Source organism: Motacilla alba, chromosome 5, assembly GCF_015832195.1.
Source record: "Motacilla alba alba isolate MOTALB_02 chromosome 5, Motacilla_alba_V1.0_pri, whole genome shotgun sequence".
Taxonomy (NCBI): domain Eukaryota; kingdom Metazoa; phylum Chordata; class Aves; order Passeriformes; family Motacillidae; genus Motacilla; species Motacilla alba.
The window spans coordinates 44682094-44705418 of record NC_052020.1 but is presented as its reverse complement, the minus strand read 5'-3'; the positions used below and the strand labels follow the sequence as shown (position 1 = coordinate 44705418).

The 23325-nt window shown below is 39.4% G+C and overlaps 1 protein-coding gene across 3 annotated transcripts; it reads right to left on the bottom strand.

Annotated features, from left to right (window-relative positions):
- Window positions 1–161: 161 nt before the first annotated feature.
- Window positions 162–22408, bottom strand: ZC3H14 (zinc finger CCCH-type containing 14). 3 transcript variants are annotated; one of them, XM_038137192.1, is made up of 17 exons: window positions 22252–22408; window positions 21450–21492; window positions 18082–18196; window positions 15069–15109; window positions 14725–14920; window positions 13951–14371; window positions 12356–12516; window positions 11180–11280; window positions 10428–10583; window positions 8901–8975; window positions 8299–8455; window positions 6530–6753; window positions 4176–4296; window positions 3131–3267; window positions 2001–2095; window positions 1043–1149; window positions 162–442 (listed from the first exon to the last, which is right to left on the bottom strand). In XM_038137192.1, the coding sequence occupies exons 1-17, from the start codon at window positions 22285–22287 to the stop codon at window positions 436–438; spliced, it is 2193 nt and encodes a 730-aa protein (XP_037993120.1). In that variant the 5' UTR covers window positions 22288–22408; the 3' UTR covers window positions 162–435. The 3 variants fall into 3 exon arrangements, with proteins under 3 accessions (XP_037993120.1, XP_037993121.1, XP_037993119.1); XM_038137193.1 differs by lacking the exon at window positions 21450–21492 and having other exon boundaries at window positions 22252–22374; XM_038137191.1 differs by lacking the exons at window positions 162–442; window positions 1043–1149 and having other exon boundaries at window positions 1167–2095.
- Window positions 22409–23325: the final 917 nt, after the last annotated feature.

Sequence of the window (23325 nt, the reverse complement as noted above, 5' to 3'; positions counted from 1 at the left end):
CAGCAGTGCAGCCATGTGCACTGTACCAAATACTTGGACAAAAAGTACTGCCAGTATGATCCCAGCTCAGGAATAAGCTTTCTAAATGCTTCTGCTGCCATACTTTATTCTTCAACACACCAACCCTTACATAAGGAACATTACCCAAACAGAACACAAAATGTGCTTTGAAGGTTTTTAATGGAACTTAAAGTAAAACTTTTCTTACACAGATGTTTTTTCTTACAGTGTAAAAAAAATGTAAAATTATCCAAACTTACAAACTTGGAAAATTAGAGACATTTCAAGTATGCAATCAACCTCGTTTTATGAAAACAATGTATATTCAAAGTCCAAAAGGTATGAGTCTTTCCTAGCATCCTGTGTCCTGGTGGTTGATCCTCCTGTCCTCTACTGTCCAGAGAAGGCAAAGCTCAGTCCCAGGTTGTATCATATTTATTCACTGAGGAGGAAGAAAAAAACAATTCCATAAAAAGCAATTCTACCCCTCTGTAAATATGAGAACTGCTCTGTGCCCTACCCCTGTAATGGTTAAAACCTTTGCAGAGGGGATTAGATCATTAAATCCCATGAGCCTTAGGGCAGGCCCATAGCTGCAGCTTTGGGAAGTCTGCTACTGGTTTATGAAATCAGGGGTAGATGAGAAAAGGAGCTGCTCTGCCAGAAACACTGAAAGAAAACAGCTGAACCTAGTGGAAAAGACAGCTTAGACATAAGATAAAACTATGGTAAAAGGATTTTCAGCTTTATTCAAATACAACTCAGAAAACACTACCTGTCCAGGTCAGAATTCTAGTGACTGCTCTGTCTCAGCTGCAGGGCACTTGTTTATCAGGCTTGCATCACATTAGTTAATGTTTATACAACTACTACCAAACAACAACACGGCGTTGTCTTTAAAACAAAGCTGCCCATAAGGGGTATCTTTCTTCACACATCTTTGCTGATCCTCACACACACATTACTTCTGTGAGTAAAACTACATTAGTAATGTCACAACATACCTTTTCTTCTTCTTGGTTAGGTTTAGAGTATTTCTCACCTGGCTTGAGTTCGAGTCCATTTCAAGGCGTGGCGTGGAGGTACAGCCACAGTGGGATGGTAGAAAGTGCAGTCTGGTCTCGTACACTGTGTATTAAACCTACAATGCTAAAACCAAAAGTATTTCAGAAGAGGCTGCTCAGTGCTGGCTGCCTGAACTCCTGAACATGCTGAGCTGCACTGTGACCCTGGTATTGCTGTGTGACACATCTCACCTGCAACTGAGCCAACACCCACCTCCACCAGTGCAACCAGCTCAACCCAGTGACAAAAAATCCTTTTTAAGAAGTACTAACTATGAATTTCATGCTCCAAAACTGCCACTGCACTGACTGGTGGAAATTCCTTTGCTTGCAAGAGTTTACAGAGCTCAGCTTGAATTGATCTCTGTGTACAAGTTGGGAACATGACACAGCATTACCTGAGGGGGGAGAAAAGCCAGAGTATCTGGCTAATAGTATCTGAGCATGGGTATTTTGGCATTATTAGGGCTGGAAAAATCACTACACTTCCTGGCATTAGATGCAGGGACACAATTCTATAGAAGTACCCAAGTAACAGACTCCTGTAGAATAAAGATTATATTAATAAATTTTAGGGTAACTGGGCAATCTTTAAAGTTTTTGTATGTTGCAGCATATCTGAAGGAAGAGTCAAGAGTCTTGAGACATATTCCTTCCCAAAAGGCTCCTCTCTGCCCCCAGCATCCCAGCTGGGTATATTTTGAAGAGATATGTCCTGTTTGAAGCTCCCCAGCAGCATTTGGTAGAAAGATAACTTAAAAGTATAATTTTCCAAATTCCTTAAGTCACTACTTTTGTGTATTCTCCTTATAAGGCAAAGTTAAAATGTGAACAGTAAAAGAAAAAAGTGTTACATCCTAGTAACATTTCCTGTCCCAAAGTAGCATGTTTTAAGTCTCTTTCTAGAAAGGAAGGAAGATAAGAGATATATCTTACTTTTGGGTGGTAGAATGGACATTCCATTTTCTTACAAGCTGGAAAAAACTTGCACAGCGGACTACTGGAGGGTATGGACAGTGTGGGCAGGGTTGCTAACAGTAGAAACAAAAAGAATAGGAAGTGAGTCTGGATCAGAATAAATTGCCTTCTTAAGACAGCTCTGCACAACCTTAAATACATCAATCTTTCTGCTGGAATTTCCATTTTATAATATATCAAAATTCAGCAAGAAATATAAACGGCATTTCCCAATGCAGTTAGTAGATCCTGGAGTAAAACAAGGCCATCAGGTAATCATTTAACTTGGTTCTTCACCATTTCAGGACAGGAAGTACCATGGTCAAAGCAAAACTTCCAACAAATTACACAGAGATTCTGGTAGGCAGAGAATCTCAGATGTTAAATTTAGACAGCAGGAAGCCTGTTAGAGTTTCAACTGACCACACTGAGAAGCACAGGCACTGCACTTTCCAGGAATACAGAGGAGCTGCTGGAAATGATACAGGAGACAAGCACATTGTACTTGGGGTCTGGCAAGGTAACAAAACTGCATTAACTGTGACTAGGGGCTAAATTACTTCCAAAAGATCACGCAGTAAAGGTCCTGCACCTCGGCATGGTTCAAAGGCTCAGCAACACCAACCCATATCAAACACAGCTACTGCCTTCATCGAGTAAGCTCACCCCAAAAGTCATCTCATCACTACACCAACTTCACTCCAACACTGACATTGAAGAAAAAAATGTTCAAAGGCAAGAGCCTCTGTTTTCACTCTATGTCACAAGCTCTTGGTATAACAGGCATCCAATTTAAGAAAAAAATCTGAGCAAAACTGCAGTGCTGGCTAATCCCGTCAGAGAAACAGACAAGTTGCACAAGTCACCACTTTGGCCCTGCACAGCCTTCATGTGGACTCCTGCATAAGAGCATTGGAGGACTTTTCTGGTAATAGTTTTTGCAGTAACACTGGATTATTATTCTTCATCTTGCATTAACAGTTGTAAGAGTATTAGCAAAACTCAAGCAAAAAAAAAATTTTTCATCACTGTCAGTTTCTGTTTCCAAAAATACTGTTGTCCCTTAAGTCCTTTCATTTAAAGCTCAGAAAAGAAGAAGATGTGCTCACCTGGTTTAGGAGATGGATGGGGGATTCGTCGACTGGCGTGAGTGTAAGGACAGTCTGGCTTAGTGCACTTTGCATCATATTTACAGTTTGGATGGATGAACAGACATTTATCAGCAAATTTGCAGTTAGGAAAAACTCTGAGAGGAAAAGAAATAGAGTCAAAAGCTCATACTTGGAGCAAAATCCCCAAACACCTGTTGCACATAAAAGCCAGAGGTGCAGGAGGGCTGGGGCATATCTTGGTTCCTTCCCAAGTGGGCCACACAGTGTAGTGCACAGGCTGCGCACCCACACACCTGCACTCAGCTGCCCTTCCTGTAGACCACCCCCTCCATGCAGTGAACAACTGAACCACCTCACTCTCAGGGCAGTTTGTCCCAAACTCCTTGGTGCAAGCCAGGACAAGTCCCTCCTACTGTGCAGCAGAGTGGCAAAGGCAATGTGAAATCAGACCTCCCCCAGAGAGAGGTGCAGTGTTCCCTAAATAACATGGTTTTCTCTGAAGAGTTTTATTTTGAATTTAGTTACACCAGATTTTATAAGATAATTCACATGTCCAAGTAACTGAAATTACCCAATCTGGTAAGAGTTACCTCAAAACAGGAACTGTTTTCCCGGACTGCTCCTGCTTATTGAAGAGAAGTCAAAGGCACAGGGCACATTCGCCTTCTCGTTCAAATTTAAAACCCACAATCACTGCATCACTACCTAACAGTAACCTAACCTTCAAAAGCACTGTAACAGCTGGCAGAAGAGGGCCTGTTCTTTTAAGATGCTAATTCCTGCATCTTCAAGAAACTCAGGAACGCCAGCCTGTACTCTAAACTAAAGCTGTCTTCTGCAAGGGTGCAGCAGCCATCCCTGTGTTCTGACACTTGGGAGAGGGGCGGAAAACAGAAGGAATAACAGGGTGATAATCTAGCTCTGATCGTGCCCTGACAGGTTTGTGCTGCCTTGGAATATTTACTGACACAGAGCAGAAGTCTGCCACACTGGAATGAAAATCAAAATAGCATGTCAAGTGGATGAGCCCTGTACTACTCACTTGCAAGGCAGCGTGGGGTGATGGTACATGCATTCATCTCCATTTTTACAGGCAGGCCAGTATTTGCAGCGCTCCAGCACCTTCTCCTGCTTTTGTAGCAGACTTAAGTCTTCCATTTCCACTGGATGGTAAAAAAGAAAAAAAAAACCACAAAAACCCCAAGCTGGGACCTTTATGATTCTATATGCAACTTGGTGACTTGGTGTAAACCATCTAGCATAACCAAAATTCACTGTACTTCTATTCTCTTTTAATCCAAAATATCATGACAGATAAGTTTATGTACATCATATTTTCTGAAGAAAATTTCCAAAACCATAAAGTGGAAAGTCATAATACTAGACTGACAGCTACCTTTTTGCAGCTTGATCATAAAAGATCAAATTTGCACTGTTTACAAGCAAAATAAATCAGTTTTCTTTTTCAATCTGAACTGATTTAAAGACTTGGTCAGACAAGGCAATGACCCCAACGAACCTGAGTTATGACTGTTCTGCTCAGCCATGAGTTAATTATAGTCATGTTTCTTTCTCCAAGAACTTTTTTTACTCTAGAAAATTATTTCAAGAGATGAAAGTTTAAAAGAAATTGTTACGATAATCAGATTTATTATTATGGGGGCATATACTGAAAAAGAACCACTTCTATGTAATTTGTTAAGACACTTCAGTTACCTGAACCCAGACTCTAATCCAAAAAAATTATTTCAAGAAATTCTAAGCTGAAACATTCCACACCTTCACTACCCTTACAGGAACATGGGACTTTGACTTTCTCTTATTTAACACTGCTTACAAAACCTTATTCTCCAAATTCAGAAAACTGAACATATGTTGCTGATGTCTTATTTTCCCAAATCTGACTAAACCTTTGGCTTTTCAAAGTCTTCCAGCACTGCCTAGACTTCCTTCTCTGATCCTACTGACGACACAAATTGCTCCAGCTTCATTCCATCCTTAGCCTCATTTATGTCTTCTCCTTGCAACCCACCAAAGACAAATAATGCCATCCTTAGGCATAATGTTGTAGGACCACACTGGCTCGTACAGATCACCTCCACGTGGATCTGATTGTGTGTGAGCTTCAATGCCATCCCTGCTACTTCACAGGAATCCTTAACAGAGCTAGGACTGTGCTGCAAACACTCTCCTCTACCAAACAGCTTTGGTGAGGAGTCTGAGGCTACACACAGCAACGCGTGGATTCGCAAGGAAGTACTCTAACAACTGTTTCTCTGAGCTAGTAAAGTGCATGGATACACAACATTCCCTTAATCTTTAAGATTGCCTGATATGTGCAGTACTTCTGCAGCCAGGGAACTGAAAGGATATGGACTTAAAAGATCTTTTGCTATGGTGCTCTCATAATTGCATTAACCATTTACAGCTGGATCCATGCAATTTAAGAGTTCTCAGTACAGCATCAAATAGTATTCTTTATTTAGTTCAGAAATTTGGATACACTACTACAGAAAATAAAGATCCTTATTTTCTTAAGAAAGCTAAGTAAAAAACATGAATCCAAGCACAGCCTTCAGGCATGCATTCAATGCCTATGACAAAACAGTAACCTCTGTGTTTTTCATCAGCATGTCAGCATTCTAAACAATTCCAACATGTGGTTCAGCAAGCAATTTCCCATGTTATTCAAAGGAAATCTAGAAAGAGAATACAGAAACTTTCACATAAAATCAAGCACTGTTAAGTTCTGCTTTCGGGTGCTAGCCACTGGACTCTACCAACACCTTACACTACCAGGCTCCTTCTGGTGTCACAACCCTCAACAGAAACATTACTACCATCTGATATATTTTTAAAAGTTCAAGGCATGTCAGTGTGTTAACTGTAATATCATTTGTCCATCAGCAAAGGGCAAATTATAACAGGTCAACCAGAAGGGCAGATTTCTGGCAATGAAGACCAACTACCTTTACAAAAAACCAAAAAGAACAAAACAACACCAAAAAAGCCAACCAACAAAAAAACAAAACAAAAAAAACCCAAAAAACAAAAAAAACCAAAAAAAACCCCAAAAAAACAAACCAAAACAAACAAACTCAAAAAAACCCAACCAGAAAAAAACAAACAAAATACAACCACCTAAAAAACCCAATCAAATTTTATCAATACTAAGATGTGTAGAGAACTACCATGGGCCATATTGTTCTAGTATAGCAAGACAAAGGCTTCTGAAGAGATGGTCCCACTGAACTCCCAGATTTCATTTGCCTAAAGAATGCTCTAATTTGAAGAGTAAACACCACCACTTTGGTTTCTTAAGAATGATATATCCAGGAGGTGTAGCCATACTCAAGCAGCACAGCAAGGTTACATCCTGTTGGTCAGTATAATTACCATCACAGTTCTCCAGCTGCCTGGTTACAATTTGCATCTGCTGTGCTCGAAGACCTCTCAATCCTTTGCCAGCACACATGTGCTGGGTAATTGGCTTTAATCCTTCCATTAGACACATATCTTCCTCCTCCTGATCAGAGAGGTATCCTGGTGGACTGGGCACGCCATCCAGTGTCACAATAAACTTGGGACTAGCAGGTTTCTCTGGCTGTGTAAGCTGGTCTCTATCAAACAAAGAAAGGTAGTAAATTTATATTTTCTGGCTTAAGAGGTTTGAGTGAATGTGAGCTGTGGTAGTGAGTGAAAGCAGAACAAGCTTATCAATGGGTAGTCAAGCAGTAACAGACCTTCTTTTAGCAGTTACTGGTAATGCACTCCAGTTAGCAGTTAGACTTCTAGTCTCCCTGAGGCACTAATAAGAACTACAGCTCTCAGGTACATGTTCAGTTTGTTGCATTCTGCTCAACAGACAGATCCAAAAGCTCATTTACAAACAGTCAATCCAGTGGAATTTGCAGTTTTGAGGTGAGGCAGAAAAAGAGAGCAAATACCATTCTTGGAATTACAAACCTTTTAACACACCAAACACGTGTCTCCTCAGAATTACTGAAAAGCACATTATGAAACAAGTGGTGTAAAAGTTTTAAGAACTAGGATAAGAGAATTGCAATACTGATACTAAGAACTTTGACACTGAGCCAGACTAAAAGGTCAGACACTAATAGCCTAGTATCCTGTATCTGACAGTACTCAGCACAGATAAAGAAGGAGCATTAAAACAGGGAACATATACATTTTCTCCAGCCTTTCACCATCCCACCCATTTCACCTGACTGATTTCCTGAATGACAGGTGATTCTAAGTATTTGGAGAACTGTGGAGTTCTCATCTTAGACAAACAGCAATGGGATAAACTTTGCTTCCACATGAAGCAAGGCTAAAAGCAACTACACTGTAGAATGCCTTTAAGAGGACAGAAACCAGAACACGAAAAACATCATGAGCTAGAACTTTCACACTGAAGCAGCCAAACTGAGCTATTCACATGCAAAAAATTACCTCTCTCCTATAGCACAGTCACAGCTTTCAACTGTGATATCACCAGGTTATCCTTTTGGGTTTGTTTGCTCAGTGTTGCTTTTGTTTTAAATTAACACAGGCTGCTGAAAGCCACTCACAGAAAGAAAACACAGCAGACTCTCAAGCACAGCAGCCCAGGTGATGAAGTTCATCACGCTGTTCAGAATGGTTTTAACCTTTTAACAGGTAGGATTATTTGTCACCTGGAACTTCATTTGTCACCTGGAACTTCATTTGAACCGACATGAACTTTAAGCTTCTCCTGGTCAAACTCTCCAGGAAGGACCTTAAATCATTATCTAGGATTCACCACACTCAATACCATGTTAAAAGATGTTTCTTAAGAAATGTAATCCAAGGGTGAAACAGGTATAAAATTAAAGGCAATTTAAGGAAAACAATTACTTGACTAAGATTTCAGAAATCAGAACAGAAGAGCAGTACTTTTCAGTTCCTTCTTCTTCTTTCTTGCAAATCAAAGACTTGCTCAAGCTACAGTTGACCCTAGGATTATTTTCCTAGAAAAGGATTCCTGTGAGGCTTTTTGCCCCTGCTTTTTTTCTTCTGCTATTCAAAGTCAGTCCATTTTGCATATTTCACACCTCCTGACTGAACTGACCAAAGGGCTCCATCTAAACCACAAACAAGCAATTTGACTAGCAACTGTCCTAAGTAAAGTAGCTTCTCACCGTGTCTGTATCAGACGTCCTGCGTGAACTCGCACTGCCTCTGTACCCTTCTTTCCCAATTGCTGATTCTGTGGCACCATCTCCTCTGATAACCTGGGCTTCTTCAGGATAAACGACCGAGTATCTGAGTGGACCAGAGACTCTGGGTCACAGTAATCTGCATTGGGAGAAAATTACATAGAAAAGAGTAAAATAAGGTGGCAATTGTACTCTTAACTTATAGCATGTTTCTAATATCAATTTACATGGTCAATAAGCTAATCTTACTTTGTTTTAATTTCTTCCTAGTAGTTTCCAGTAAACGTTTTTAATTCCCTGTTAATTCCACAGAGGGGGATCAAGAGAAGCCATAAGCCATATTAGGTCAGATCAGGAAATTTTGTAAGTGGAATGGTTATGCTGAAACAGTATTGAAGGGGGTGCAACCCCCTCACCCTCCAGATCTCTCATCCTCTGAGCAGCTACTAATGTAATGCATTCATTCCTTAGAGATATAGAAACTAGATAATTGTAGAAATCAGTATAATTAAATGAAAAGGAGTATCTTAACATTCACTGGCCAGTAATATTAGGTTTGAAAACAAAAGATCACAACACTTAACCCTGAGACACTTGCAAGGCATCTTCAATGATAGGATCAATCTGAAGCCGACAAGAGAGCTCCTTTTGTTCAATTCCTGAAAAAAAATAGCAAGAAGAAGCATATTTTACAGCATGCCAACATGAAACTATAGAGGCACACTCTTTAATTCTTTTGATAAAAAAATCAACAACAAAAACATTCACATTTTTAACACTTTAAAAAGCCATTCTCATTATTAAGAACCCTTTTCTCATTGTTTCAGGAACAGTAACATGGCAAAGTCTAAGCACTGTAGGACACTACTCGTTCCCATAATCGCTGCTCAGTACAAATGAGGTCTGTGAGCACAGCAACTGAGGAAGGCCAAGTTCCTCCTTCTCATTTGCAGACAAGTTGGCCATTCAGAGAACACACACAGAGGAAAGCAACTAACAAGGGACTACTTTACAGTCTTCTTAAAAGAGCTGAAGCAAATCAGAGCAGCACTGTTCTACATTTGAGATATGGTTTAAAAAATTTATTTTTGCTTTCTGTAGATTTCCTAAGCAAGCTATCATTTCCATTTCAATGGCAAAAGAGTGAAAATATTTAGCATAATTATTTTCTGTGCATTAATTCAAAGGCTGATAAAGCTTTTTCTCACATACATTACAGATACAATTTCAACTACTTTAGGGTGGCAGAAAAATTCCAAATACATCTATATTAGGAATAAGCAACTGCAAAATATTTTTAAAATAATGAATGTTTACCATTCCTTTACAATGATCATAGCATGAGGTAACAAAAATCTTACTCAAAACCAAATTTTATTCATTATCCAAATATCTAAACACTTAGCAAGTATAAACTAAGTACTTGTTATAGAAATATTTTTTCTCCTGCCTTACTTCTTTTGATTCCTTGTGACTAACAATCCCCCATCTTCTATAAGAAAACCATGCTGGAAAGGCACTTTGACTGCCTTTAAATATTATGCCCTTAGGAGATTCAAAACAGAAGTAAAAAGCAAAGCTGACACAGTTAGCCTGGTATCAGCTGTTCTATAAGAGCAAATAGAGTATTCTTATATTTAAACTGAAAAATAAGACACTATAACCATTTGTGTGGAAACCATGTGTTGAAAGAATCTTTTAATACGTCATATGCTGGAAAAATTGTTCTAAATACTCTAGAATATCTTCACTCTCACTTAAGCTCTGTGACAGAATAACCCCTACAAAATACTAAGGAAAATATGCAAAGGATGGGGGAAAGAAGCTATCCAAATGTAAGTGCTTATGCAAAATTATTTTTCAGTGACATGCCACAAAGCTGTAGGACTCTTTGCTTACTGATTAATTGCTCTGAGGTTGTCTGTGCGTGTGTTTGGATACATGAATCTATCTGACAGCCGTGCTTTTGAAAGCTGCATGGTCTTCAGGGCAGCTCTGCATGCAACATCTGATGCAGACTTAAAAATTAAAAGCATTCCTTTCCTTTTCAATGCTCAGCTTGTAAAATGATATTCCCTAGTATAAATTCTTGAAGAATATTATCAGATGACCTTGAATTTCTTCGACTGTCTGCTCCTTTGACTCTTCTACTTGAAGCTGAGAACTCAGAACAGGCAGTCTGCTTTGCACGTGAATTACTTCTAACTGTGATTCTTCTGGGCTAATTCGAGTTCTTGGTGCAACTGGAACAGTCTGTTTCTGTGGAACTTTAAATAGAGAAACAATGGCAAATCATTCACATATTCAAAGCATCTTTAGCATACAAAAAGCATCTTTAGCTACCTGTAAAATTCTTATTGTTCAAGTATTTTTGTGCATGTGCACAGAGCACCCTGAGTGGCACCTTGGAATTCCTACTTGTAAGACAAAACAATTAAAGAATTAGAGTGACAACAGCAAAGTACTCATTCATCCACTTCTACATATAATTCATGTGGTACTTTCTAATAGTTTTGAAATCACTTTTCATTCCATCATTCATAAAAATAATCATGGATCATCAATATGTCTCTTCATATGATGCTAGCTACCCTTTGCTGAAGAGCTTGCAAATAGAATACAAAAAAATGGCAGCAGAATCATAGAATCACTTTGGTTCGAAAAGACCCTTTCCCTCATTTATGTTTTCATAATTCATCAGTGAACATCAATGTAATGAAACAGGACACAGTAAATCCCTCGAGTATAACTGACTTGCTATTTAGCATTCTGTCCTATCTCTAAGCGCTTTCTTTAGCTTGGATTTATACAAGAGAATTTGGAAATATTACAGATTAACACAAGCAAAATCAGTGCTAATTACCAGTGGAATAATTAGTTGTTTTTGTAACTGATTCCTGTGCTTCAGAGATTGCTTTCAGTATTAAGTTCTTGTTGGCCTGTTTTGAAGGCGGCAACGAAGGTCTAAAGGAAATAAAAAAAACTTAATTGTACATGGATTGCACAGCAACCATATCCGTGTTAAAGACAGTTGTTTCAACAGGTTAACACAGGAATAATATTAACAGAAATCATCATCATCTACAATTATTTTATCCAAAACAGTTTTCAGTTAATCTAGTCTGTCAGTGGATGAGGATCCACAAAACGCTCTAAAAAATGGGAGTCCAGATGTCTGATTTCACCTCTCAAGCTGCTGTAAAAAACCATGCTACATATGAAAGGTACTCTCTGCCATTAATTTCTTCCCACCTCTGATCTCTTGCTATGTTTGTGCTGGCACCAATAATTATGCAGCCATCCTGAGAAATATGATCCAGCTGCATAATTAGAATGACTCTATCAAAAACATGTTATTTGTAAAAAAAGGCTTTCTGCTTGTCTTTAACATCAACAATAAGGAAGCTCAAATCAGACCAATGTGCTGTGATACTGAAGATAAATACAGTGTACTAGCTTAAAATAAACCTTATACAAGCTAGCACTATAGGTCAGTAGAACCATCTCTTCTCTAGTTTGAATGTTCTTACTCTATTGTTAAAAATCAGATACAAAAGGTAAGTATTTTGACTAATGCCTGACACTTAGACAGAATTAGGGAGCAGAAAAAAAGGAAAAACCTCTGAAGACTGTTTGAAAAGTTGAAATCACCTTAAAGAACAAGTGATAAATGGTTTGAAAACAATTTCTGAAAATAAATCGAATTACTGAAAAATTATTTTACCACAATAAATACCTGGTCTGAAACGTAAACATTAATGTTCTTTTGCCAGTAAGCTTCACCCGAATAATATAAAAATTCACACTCCATTGCATCTTACATGCAATAATGAAAAGAGGTTACAAAATCAAAGGCAAAAGGGTGGCATAAACAAGCATCTCACCCATAGAGTTGTGAGATAGTACAAAAAAATATTAGAATTGTTTACTAAATTTTGTCTGTCAATTTTTGAAAGTGCAAACTGATTTTCCCCACTTCCAAAGTTTTCATTCATTATATTAATTCTTGAAAACTCAGAAACATTGAGATCTTCAATACCTTCTTTCTGGCTTTGCAGGTACAGACACACTGCTGGAGATGCTTCCTGTTCGCAATCCATAGTCTTCCTCTTCCTCTTCATCTTCTCCATCATTACAGAACCTTTTCACTTTGACTACTGAGCTTACAACAGGCAGCCGTCTCTTCCTGGAGCTTTCCTCCTACAACGTGCAGAGAGCAGACAAAACAGCAAAACAAATTTAGCATAAACCATGGATCAGTAAGCCAGCAAAGAAAGCACTGCAATTCCACCTGGAGCCAGGAGATGGAGAGCTTCCATTCCAGTTGGACAAGTGACTGCTCTGGGTAATATATGACCATTGACACTGAAACATCTCAGTGGAAATGTAACCGTAAACAGCACTAAGGAAAAAATATAAGAAAAAAAATCTCTCAAGTACAGAAAAATTATCCAACACCTAGAGAAAACCAGGGTTTTCCAAAGAAATTCATAGTATTCTTCAAGATGAGTATGTTGAAAGACTGAGAGAGAAAAGTGAAATCAGTAAAAATTACTTTCTTCCTCTGTATGAACTATAATTTCAGATAGGTGTAAGGATTCATTTTAAGCAAGGAAATTACATATTCCAAAGGATGCTAACTGTTACACACAGTCAGGATGGTCCAGTTTAGATAGTGCAAGGTCCCTGTTGTCTCTTCTGGACATTATTCATGAAACAGTAACAGAAGAAAAGTATCACAAGATCCTTTTTCAACGTTTCCAAGGAGAGATGTTCCTGACATTCATCAGTGATTTACGTACATGAAGTAAATCACTATATTCTCATTTGCACTTCTCCATTCTCAAAAACTAAGACACCAGCATGCATCTTTATACAGCATTCTAGATTTCCAAGCAAAATTCATTATCTTTTATAAAGAATTAAGTAGTGGTAAATACAGAGACTTTTATGAGCAGCGATAAAAATAGATGCACTTGCAATACAAGGTATGTAAAATACTTGCTTCATTACAAAATTAGCATCCATAACTATCTTCATTCCTCTCAAAAAAGGCTCTTCATTCATATGACACTCTATCACCTAGGACTACCACTCTGCCTGGCTTAGCTTGGCCTCCAAAGTACTTAGGGCAGCAATCATCTTTTAGTTTGTCCTTGTCCAACACCCATCCCAAAGAATTTTTAACTGACATGGTTCTAAACAGAATAGTAATAATAATCCTCATCATCAATGTATCTGGGCTAATAAACAATAAAATAAAAATTCTGATTTACAGGACTGTGTAAAGCTGGGGGTATATATAGCACTTAGGGAAAATCATGCTGATTCAATGATCTTAAGATCAGAATTATAATTTCTGATTCATCACATGCAGCTCAATAACGTGCTAACCTCTTAGTCCAAGTCAATATGACATGAAGATGTACATGGTAATTAACTCAGAGATGCAGCAAGCTCTCAGATAATGATGTCAAATTACACAATCTGTTTTTACCAGTGGACTCAAAGGATGAAATCCCAAACCTACTGGTACCAGTGACAGAAGACTTTTGATTTCTTTTACTGAAGCATACATAGCAATTTAGGTTCCTAACAAGAATAAACTTTCGCAATAGTTTAGGTTGTACCAACCTCACTGCCCACTTTATCAGCACAGAGTTTGGAGGTGGGTCTGTGACCTTCTGCTAAGCTGCCAAATGCTTCTGGATTGCACAGCTGGCCTGTTTCCAAAGACCTGCAGCCTTGTGTGTCTAACTGGCGGCTCCCCTGCAAGCTGCCCTGCTGTGACAATCTGGGCACGTGAACGTTGCCATCTGCACTCCTGACAGCCGGTGGCCGGTAGATCTCGGCTGAGGGACGAGAGGAACCGTAAGTTACAGTCACAATAGGTTTCTTCCGTGACAAAGGATTTTCCTGCACGAAGTTTAGGTCTTCATCAATTAGATCATCTGGTTCAGGTTTAATGTCAATTACAGCTTCAGAAGGTGACAATTCCCTCAAAGGCTTGACCGTAGATGTTAAGCGGGATGCAGAACCATCTTCACAAGACTGCCTGATAGAAAAAGAAATTGCCAGCCGTTATCTGCAAGTCAAGTCCTGGAAAATGAGAACTGTCCTTTAATCAACAATCATTAAGGTATTACTGTTTATACCAATTTAATACACTGATATTTTTCAGTTTGGTTACTTAATCTAAGCCCTGATCTAATCTTTAAGCTACATTGCTTAAAGAACTGAGTTCTCATTTAATGTTTTTTGTACATTAATTGTAGCAATGCTTTCAGAATATAATACTCTTCATAAGTATTTGTATCTTTCCAAGCGTCTGTACTCTTTAGAATGGCTACTACACTCACACAACTACTGATGTCTGAAGGTGTGTTAGGAAGTAGCCAGCAGCCTTACCTGGAAGCAGTGTTCCTCTGCTCCTGTGAGCTGGTTGAAACTCTGGAGTCATTCCTTTCAGTCCGAGTGCTTGACACTGCAAGAGGTGGCAAGATATCCTCCCGCCTCCTCTCATCACTCACACATGAACTGCTTTTGCTGGACGGCAGGCTGCTCTCAAAGATATTAGATTCTGAAGATTTTACACTGGTTGGTTCTGTGGAGACAGGTACCTTTCACTTTGACATTAAACCACATCAACAAAAAATTAATGAAACAGACAAGATATTTTTACAACTCAGACATATAACACTACACAGAAAAAATAAGCCTCCCTTCACTCAAAAGTTAATTTTCTTACTTACCAGTAGTCACAGATCGCAGCTTATCCAAAACACCATGGAGCCTGAAATAGACAGCAGACGGGGAAGGAAGCAAAAAGGAAAAAGGAGAAATAAAAAACTTTAAACTTACATTCAGACTAATAGAGATATCTATCTAGAGATAGAAACTAATAATTTTTCAGAAACCCATTGCCTTTCCACCCTTAAGACTTCACTTTTCATCAACCAGAGCATGTTTAACCTCAAAAGGGAGGCTTAAAGTCCCTCGCCTCCAGTATGTCTTGCACATGCAGGCAGAGTATTCATCACATCATCTACTTTTGGTATTGAGTTGGTTTACATAATCAATGCCAATACTATCCACCTTTCACCACAATCAATGGAGCAAAGTATCAAAAAGATTGATTCAAAAAACCTAAGTTAGAAGCCTAAAGCATAGCCTAAAATTTTACTTTGTATATGAAACTTTAATTACACAGTAGAGTTAAACATAATTGTAAGTACAAACTCAAATAGTATATAACTCATAGTATGTAAGATTCTCAGGATTCTTCCAGCATGCTTTGTATATACCAACAATGCTCTCTGAGATGTGCGGGTGAGCAAAAATATCTCAGCGAAGTACCAAATTTGCCCTTTGCCTGTGAAAGAGGCACTAAGCTGAAGTAACACAGAAAATTCTGTGGCTTTAATACAATAAGGCTGCTCAAAAATAAACACATATTACAGAGAGAAGAAAGAAAAGAAACCCCAACACTTAAACTCATATCTTACGTGGAATTCAAACCTGATAAAGGGCAAGTCCATAATTTTGGCTGAATATTAGAAATGAGCTAAGGGACGAGAACATATTGAAAAGAGTGAATGTGGGTAAAATTGAGGCTTATACTTGTTCTCCCTGTGAGCTTTCACTAGAACACTTGTCAGCTGAGCTCTGCTGATGCAGATCAGTTTTCACACTGACCTCAGAAAAACTGATCTGACGCTTGGTTCAGAGAAACAAGTGGTGGCCAACCAGCAGGATTGCCAGGTTTGCCACAATTGCTGCAAAACTTTTGCCAGAAGGCTCAAAATTACCAGCTACAGAGACAAAGCAAGGAAGGCAGATCTTGCTGAGTACTGCATTTAACCAGCATTTAAGAAAATATACATTCTGGGTTGTCTTTGGAAGTAAAAGCATATAAAACTCACAGCTACAATGCTATGTAACACTTTTCCACCAGTCTCCTTACAGCTTATTCACAGGTTTCATCTTGTCTTCTTTTCCATCCCTCTTTTAACCAATACCTATTTTGGTACCTGATAGAGCACTCGTAACATTGAGTTTGTGTGTGTGTGTATATATGTATATATATGTGTATATATATATATATATAAATATATATATATATATAATGAGAATACTGACTTAGGGTTAAAACAGTCACTATGTTTAAAATTTAAGCAGGTGTCAAAACCACCTAGTGATATAATATGTGCATATAGTCAATACATCATTTAAAATATAAATATATAAAATTATCTTAATTTCTTTGCTGAAATTTGCTTTCTCTACATATTTATTATTTTTTCAATAAAGTTTTCATTTCATTTACAAAGCCCTGAAAGTGTTTTCTGCTACATTATTTCTTACTGTATATCAGGATTCAGTCAAAACTGTAGTACAAGAGCTACATCCTCATCCACTTGTAAACTTCACTGATTAGTCTGATTCCCAAAACTACTATGAGAAAGACAACTGCATGATTTCCTGATACACTGAAACTCAAAAGCTTCACCTAAGCCGGCCACAAGAGGCAGCAAAGAAATGCCAGTGCAGTTTTCAAAAAAGAGGTCCATGTTTAATTGTACTCCTCTTATATTTTTGACAAATGCCAGGAGAAAAATGAAACCTGTGCAAGTAAAATCAAACTACATCCACACAAGTTACATTATCACCTGGAAATCCATCAGTTTAAATAGTTAATACAGTGAATTGTAATAGCTGGAACTATTTTTCATTTTTTTGCCAGTATTTACGATTTGATAACACAGCCAACTTCTAAAATGTCTCTCTCTGCTACTCAATAACAGAAAAGTTCCTAGGAAATAATTACATAGAAGAAATATTGGAAGTGAATGTAAACTCAGTCAAAGTCAAAATGTCAAAGAAAGCAAACTGAAAAAAGAGAAAAAATTGTAGTGTTTTTCTCATCTATACAAAAGAAAATAATGTTCCTTAAAGCTCTGTTAGGTAGGAGATTCAGAAATAAGATTAACTTGAAAAAATACACAACTCTGAAAGCAACAAAATCTCTAGAGTCAAATGTGTGAAATGTGGATTTACTTACAGGTTTCTACTGTAAAACAAATTCAGTATTAGAAAATGCAAGAGAAATATAATGGTTAAATTTGCCATGCAGCATGAATTAAATGAATCTACATTGTCAGGAGCTGACAGCAGAGTTGAAGTGTTGCTAACTTGTCCTGTTCACAGTAATTCTGAGGTTCTACTTCTGATTTTTGGAGTTGGGTGGTGGTAATAAATAAATAGCCTGAGAGGTGGGAATACCTAAGCATTTGGTGCTAAGCTTTGTCAAAGACAGTACACAGAATTAGATCCACTGCTCATCTGCCCTGATATAGTAATTCCCATGCACAGTAACCTGAAGCACTGTTAGCATAAAAGCAAACAGATTGGTCCTTCACATCTAACTGCAGTGAACAATGCTCTCATGCTCACTGGGGCTTTTGCAGGAATTATTTAAAGTCAACATACAGCCCCCACTCATCTGAGCACTTTATTTACAAATCTGACTGGCTTATAAACAAATACAGGCTTATAAACAGTCCTTTGCCATCTAACAATCATCTCAAAAGTCTAACTGCTGACAGACTAAAACTAATGTACTTATTAGACATGCAAAGTACAAGTTTTTATTAATGCAAATTACATAACAGGAAGATAAATAACTTTTTAAAATATTAGGTGTCACTTATAGAAAACAGTCCTGCACTACTGATAAGAAGTGTGACAAGTAGCTTGCAAACATACCAGACAGTAAACCTGACAGTATTGTTACCAAGGAAAAGGGAAAGGTCTTCTGTCATCTGCTCTTGACTCTTCTTATTGGCCACCATAACCATAATATAATCAGGGAGCTCTTCATCTAATAGAGAAAGAAATACATTGTTTTAAAGTATAATAATTCATGGAAGACACAGCAAACATCTTTAAACAAGTAACCATTTTCTTTCTGTTTTACTATAAAGACTGTGCAGGCGGAGGATTTGGTAAGCAAATTAACAAGACTTCCATTTCCTCTGAGGTTCAATATAAGTCTCATCAACAAGCAAGGAATAAAAGACAATCAACTTCACAAGAGCATACACTGAAGATCAGTGTATTTAAAAAGGGAGTAAACAGAATGGAAAGAAGGACAAAATAAAAGAAAGCCACTCTGCTGCCTATATTCTTTTTCTTGAATACTAGCAAACATCTACAATTTTTATCACCTCAAATACTGTCAAATACAGCACATTATCCTTGTCAAATTTCCTTCCGTTACAAAAACTAAACAAATAAACATCCATTTCTGATATGTGCATTGAACAAATCAAAATTGTATTAACTTCCAGATTTTCTACCTACAAAAATAAAACAAATCCCAGCAACCTCAAGACTGAATTTCTATTCTGCAATGCATGCAATTTCATACAGAGTGAGAAGCCCAGTCCCTTGAATACAAGGCACTCCCACTGCTCAGAATGCATAGGAAGCTGCTTAGAGCTCAACATTACCACATTAAGGGTTTGGGGAGTTTGGTGTTTGGCATAGCTCTAGACTCTAGCTCTAGACTCTGCTGAAGGACTGACTGGCACAACTGTTGATCAAAGGCATTAGTTGGGCTTCTTGAGCACTGACTTCAATTTAGTTTAATCAAACATCTCATGCTCTCCAATTCCACTCCATGGCATGATGTGAACATAAGAACAGTAAGTGCAAACAGCTGGGAAATACCTCAAGTTATGAATCTGAATCAAGGCACTAGTACAGCTGTGCTTATTAAATCAAGCTAAGACAGTACACAACTCTAAAAAGGCCTAAAAAATGAAAAATATAAATCAAAAGCCAAGTGAAAGGAATTGCCTTTCTTCTATACCTATGTACACTGTAAACAATTTATGTAAACAATTTATCTCTCCCCTAGACTACAAAAATACCATTCACACATTGTACCTGCACTACCACTACTCAATTGGCTGAACATAACCCATTCCAAGCTTAAACTCTCACTTGGTTTTGGTGGCTTTTTGTTTGTTTCAGGTTTTGTTGTTGCTGCTTTATGTTTGAGTTTCTTTTTCACTGCAAACTATAAGCTGCACAAGATGGACCAATGCTCAGACCTAGGACCTTAGAATGAATTTTATTAGCCAAGCTAATTTTAAACATGATAAGCTCTTCAGGTGGTTCAGCACAAGATAAAGTAAAGAAGATATTTTAAGTATAGATAAAAGCATAAGTTACCACAATTACCTGTAACAGTGTGATAGAAGAAAGAAACTTCCTTAGTAACTGTAGAAACTTTCTTAGTAACTTAGTTGGCTTATGTCAACTTAAACTGCATGTGGAACTGCAGCCTTTTGAAAAATTTCCTAGCTGATGAATAATTAACTTACTTCAAATATATGAATATTTCCTTTGTAAGCTCTACACAACAAGTAAGTTTCAAAATATCTTCCTGTAGAAGACTTTCCAAGAGAAAAGAATTAGCAGTTACAGAAAGAAACAAAAGCATGGTTCTTGTGCAGAGGCTAGAATAAGGGAGAACCAACTTTCTACTGGTTACCTGAAAGAAGAAACGGAGAGTTTTTGAAAAAGATTACTTTAAAAGTTGTCCAAAATACTCTAGTCAAGAAAAGAAACCTGGAAAATCACAGAAACTTGGAAACAGTGGTTTAAAAAGAAAAAAGAGGCCAAGGCAAGACAGACTTAACAATAAAGAATACGAGGTTATTTAAAGAAGTTCAGAAGCTGACTGAGAAGAAACTGCAGACATTGTCTGCTGATCCTGGGAATATTGGAAACCTGTCCTCTAAATACAGAGACAGAAGGCAATCAAAGAAAGAACAGTCATAGCTGGAATCAAAGATGACTAGTATTCTACCAGTATCTTCGTATTAGAGACAAGAAAGAGCTTTATTTCACAAACACAGGAGAAAGCAACTAAGAAACTGAAAAGTGAAATGATGGTAAAAACCCCAACCAAACAAACAACAAAAAATGAGTTACTTAAAAAGACAAGCTTTGAGATGGTGAAAAAGATGATTTTACAATTAAAAAGTTCTAAACACGGTTCCTAGTCAACAACTGAGTTCAGAATGTCAGCTCATAGGTGACTTCCTTCTATGGAGCCAATACATTTTTTCCATAAATACAATGCCTCCCTTGAAATAGGAAAGAAGATGAATTTGGGCTCAAACAAACTTTGAACTTGGCCCCACAACTCACAGGATCACTAAATTATGCTTTCAATTCCTTTTCTTCACCTGAAATCCAAGAAGCATCACATACAACAACAATGCAGTTTCAGGACTGAGGTATTTTGTTTCCAACAGAATGCTGTGTTAAGTTACCAACTTCTACTGCTGCAGAAAACAGCTGCTCTGAAGTGCAATATCCATTTCTTCCCAGGTTCAGAAAAAACAAACAAACCCATAAGACCACAGATGTTCACATGGCTCACCCCTCCAGCCACAAACCAAAATGAAATCTCCCCCTGCCTCTAAGATTCAGATACAGGTATTTCATCATCATTAGCTCAACACAGCTCTTTCATTTTAAAGGTTTGTCCCACATAATGTTTCTGACCTGGCCTTTTAATTTCCTAAGCCACTCTTTCATCTTTGTCCTCTCTTATTTCGACAGATGCCTCAACCTGAATTCAAGAGCTGTTAAAAATATGCCTAAGAAAGACTGATTCCATCTCAGAGTGGTCACAGCTAACTGCTGCTGTATTTCCAAGGCTTTTACTTTGTTTAACGTTTCTCCAAATGCTTCAAAGAAATTTTCTTAGATATTCACATCATGGTTTGTTTTTCTTTTAAATCCCTTGCCACCATTTCTAAAGAGGAAGACTATTAGACTGATTTCTTGTTGTTCTCTTTTAGTTCTTAATATACTGATGTTCACATACTGCTTCCTCTTATGCTTAGACAATAATATTTTGTGAAGTATGTCTCTTTCTTTCTTACTAGTCCAGCACTTCAGGTACTTCTTCTCATGCTTAAGGCTTCTGTATGCAGTACAGATAATATTAAGTTCCATTACAGATAATATTAAGTTCCATTAACTAAGCTGGGTTTTTTCCTACATAACAAAAATTATCTAGAGAAGATTGCTGAACACATGACAAAACTTACCAACATAAGCCCCCAGCTCCTGTAACTTTCCTTTTATAGCACCCTAAAAAATAATGAAATATTATTGAAGGGATGGATCAACAAAGTATTTCTAACTGCAAAGAGGTGGGAGGCTTAGCAAAGTTTCTCTCATTTACTGTTTGAGCACATTGGTTTAACATGTTAACCTTTTCCTATTCTCTGCTGCTCAGGATAGGAACGTTCTAACAGCGAGGGGCTGACAGCAGAGTAACGGAATCTCACTCTCTCTAGCATATTTTCGATAGACCAGCTCCTGCCCTACCATCCAACCTCCAGGTACCAGCTGTCCTTTTTTAAGCAGAGACCACCCCGACTCACAAGCTGCAAAGAAAACAAATCTAAGTTGGTTCGATAAAAGGTAATTCCCAGCTCAGCAGGGAAACAGAAACCTGCCGGGATTTCCAAACTGTGACCGCCGAGTGGGAGCCGCTGACAGGCCCTGCCGGAACCGGGGGCTCCCACCCGGCCAAGCTGCGCGTCCCCCGGGCAGCCCCGGGGCCGAGCGGGCTCTGCAGGGCGACAGTGCCAGCCCCGGGACACAGACGGCACCTGGCAGCTGCCCCTCGGGGGACAGGGGTGCCTCGACTCCGCTTCCCACAAAAACGGCTCTCCTGCTCCCGCCCTCCCCGGGGAGCCCCGAGGCCGAAGGACCCCGCGCCGGCGGCTGTGACGGGGGGGTGGCCGGAGCCCGTTGCCTCAGCCGCCGGCTGGGCCTGCCCCCACATGCGGGCCCGGCCTCCTGCCGCGGGCGGAGGGAGCGACCCGGCTGCTTCTGTCTCACCCGGATCTTGCGGCTGATCTCGGTGCCGATCTCCATGGCCGCGCCGAGCCTCCCCCGTGCCGGCCCGTGCCCCGCGGTCCCGGGCCCGGCTCCCACCGCCTCCCGCGCGGGTACCGAACGCCGCTCGGGCACCACGGCGCGCGGCCTCCGCCGGCACCGCCCCCTGCCGGGCGGCGGCCGCACCGCGGCGGGACCCCGGGGCCGGGCAAGGAGCGGCGGGCGGAGCCGCGGCTGAGCGGGTGCGGGCCGCAGGGCCTGCCCGGGCCGCGGGGCCTGCCCCTCACCGCCCGACCGGGAACCTGCGTGACTCTGAATGCCAGAACCACATCTGCCGGGTTATTTCAACAGTAATGCTCTTTCTCGGGAACTACACAAATTGAATACAGTGTTACCTGTTAAAAACAAATAAATTGTGGTATAGCTATACACAACGTATTCAAGTAACTCTTAATGTCTCACTACAGCTATATAGGTTTCCTGGTGCCCACCACAATCTCTTTATCACCTCCTTTTCGCATCAGGGCAGGAGAGAGAAAATATAACAAAAAGCCTCGTGCTGAGAACAAGAATAGGAGATCTCACTCACTGATTACTGTCATGGATAAAATAGAGTTGGGAAAATTAGTTTAATTAATTAACAATCAAATCAGAGTAGGATAATGACAAACAAACCTAAACCTTCAAACACTTTCCCAGCACCCCTTCCTTCTTCCTGGGCTTAATTTTATTCCTGATTCCCTGCCTGTCTCCCCCCAACACTAGGAAACAGGAATGGGGGTTCGGATCAGTTCATCACCTGTTTTCTCTGACACTGTTTCCTTCTCCCCTGCTCCCAGTAGAAGCAGTCTGCCACACAGACTGCATACTCACTGCTGCAGTGTGAATCCTTTTCACGGGCTGCAGTTCCTCGCAAACTGCCTCGCCATGGGTCCCTGTCCCGCTGGTACAGTCAGTCAGTCCTTCAGGAGCAGGCTGCCCCAGTGCGGGTCCCCCACAGGGTCACCAGTCACGGCGGCAAACCTGCTCCAGCTGGGATCATCTCTTCACCAGGCCATGGATCCTGCCGGGAGCCAG

What these genes read in the sequence shown, in the direction of transcription:
- ZC3H14 (XM_038137191.1), bottom strand. Translation starts at nt 22,287, where the DNA reads ATGGAGATCGGCACCGAGATCAGCCGCAAGATCCGG. An exon ending in GCTGCGATCTGTGACTACTG is followed by an intron (nt 14,921 to 15,068) that starts GTAAGTAAGAAA and finishes CTGTCTCCACAG; the next exon opens with AACCAACCAGTGTAAAATCT. An exon ending in AACAACTAATTATTCCACTG is followed by an intron (nt 10,584 to 11,179) that starts GTAATTAGCACT and finishes CTCTATTTAAAG; the next exon opens with TTCCACAGAAACAGACTGTT.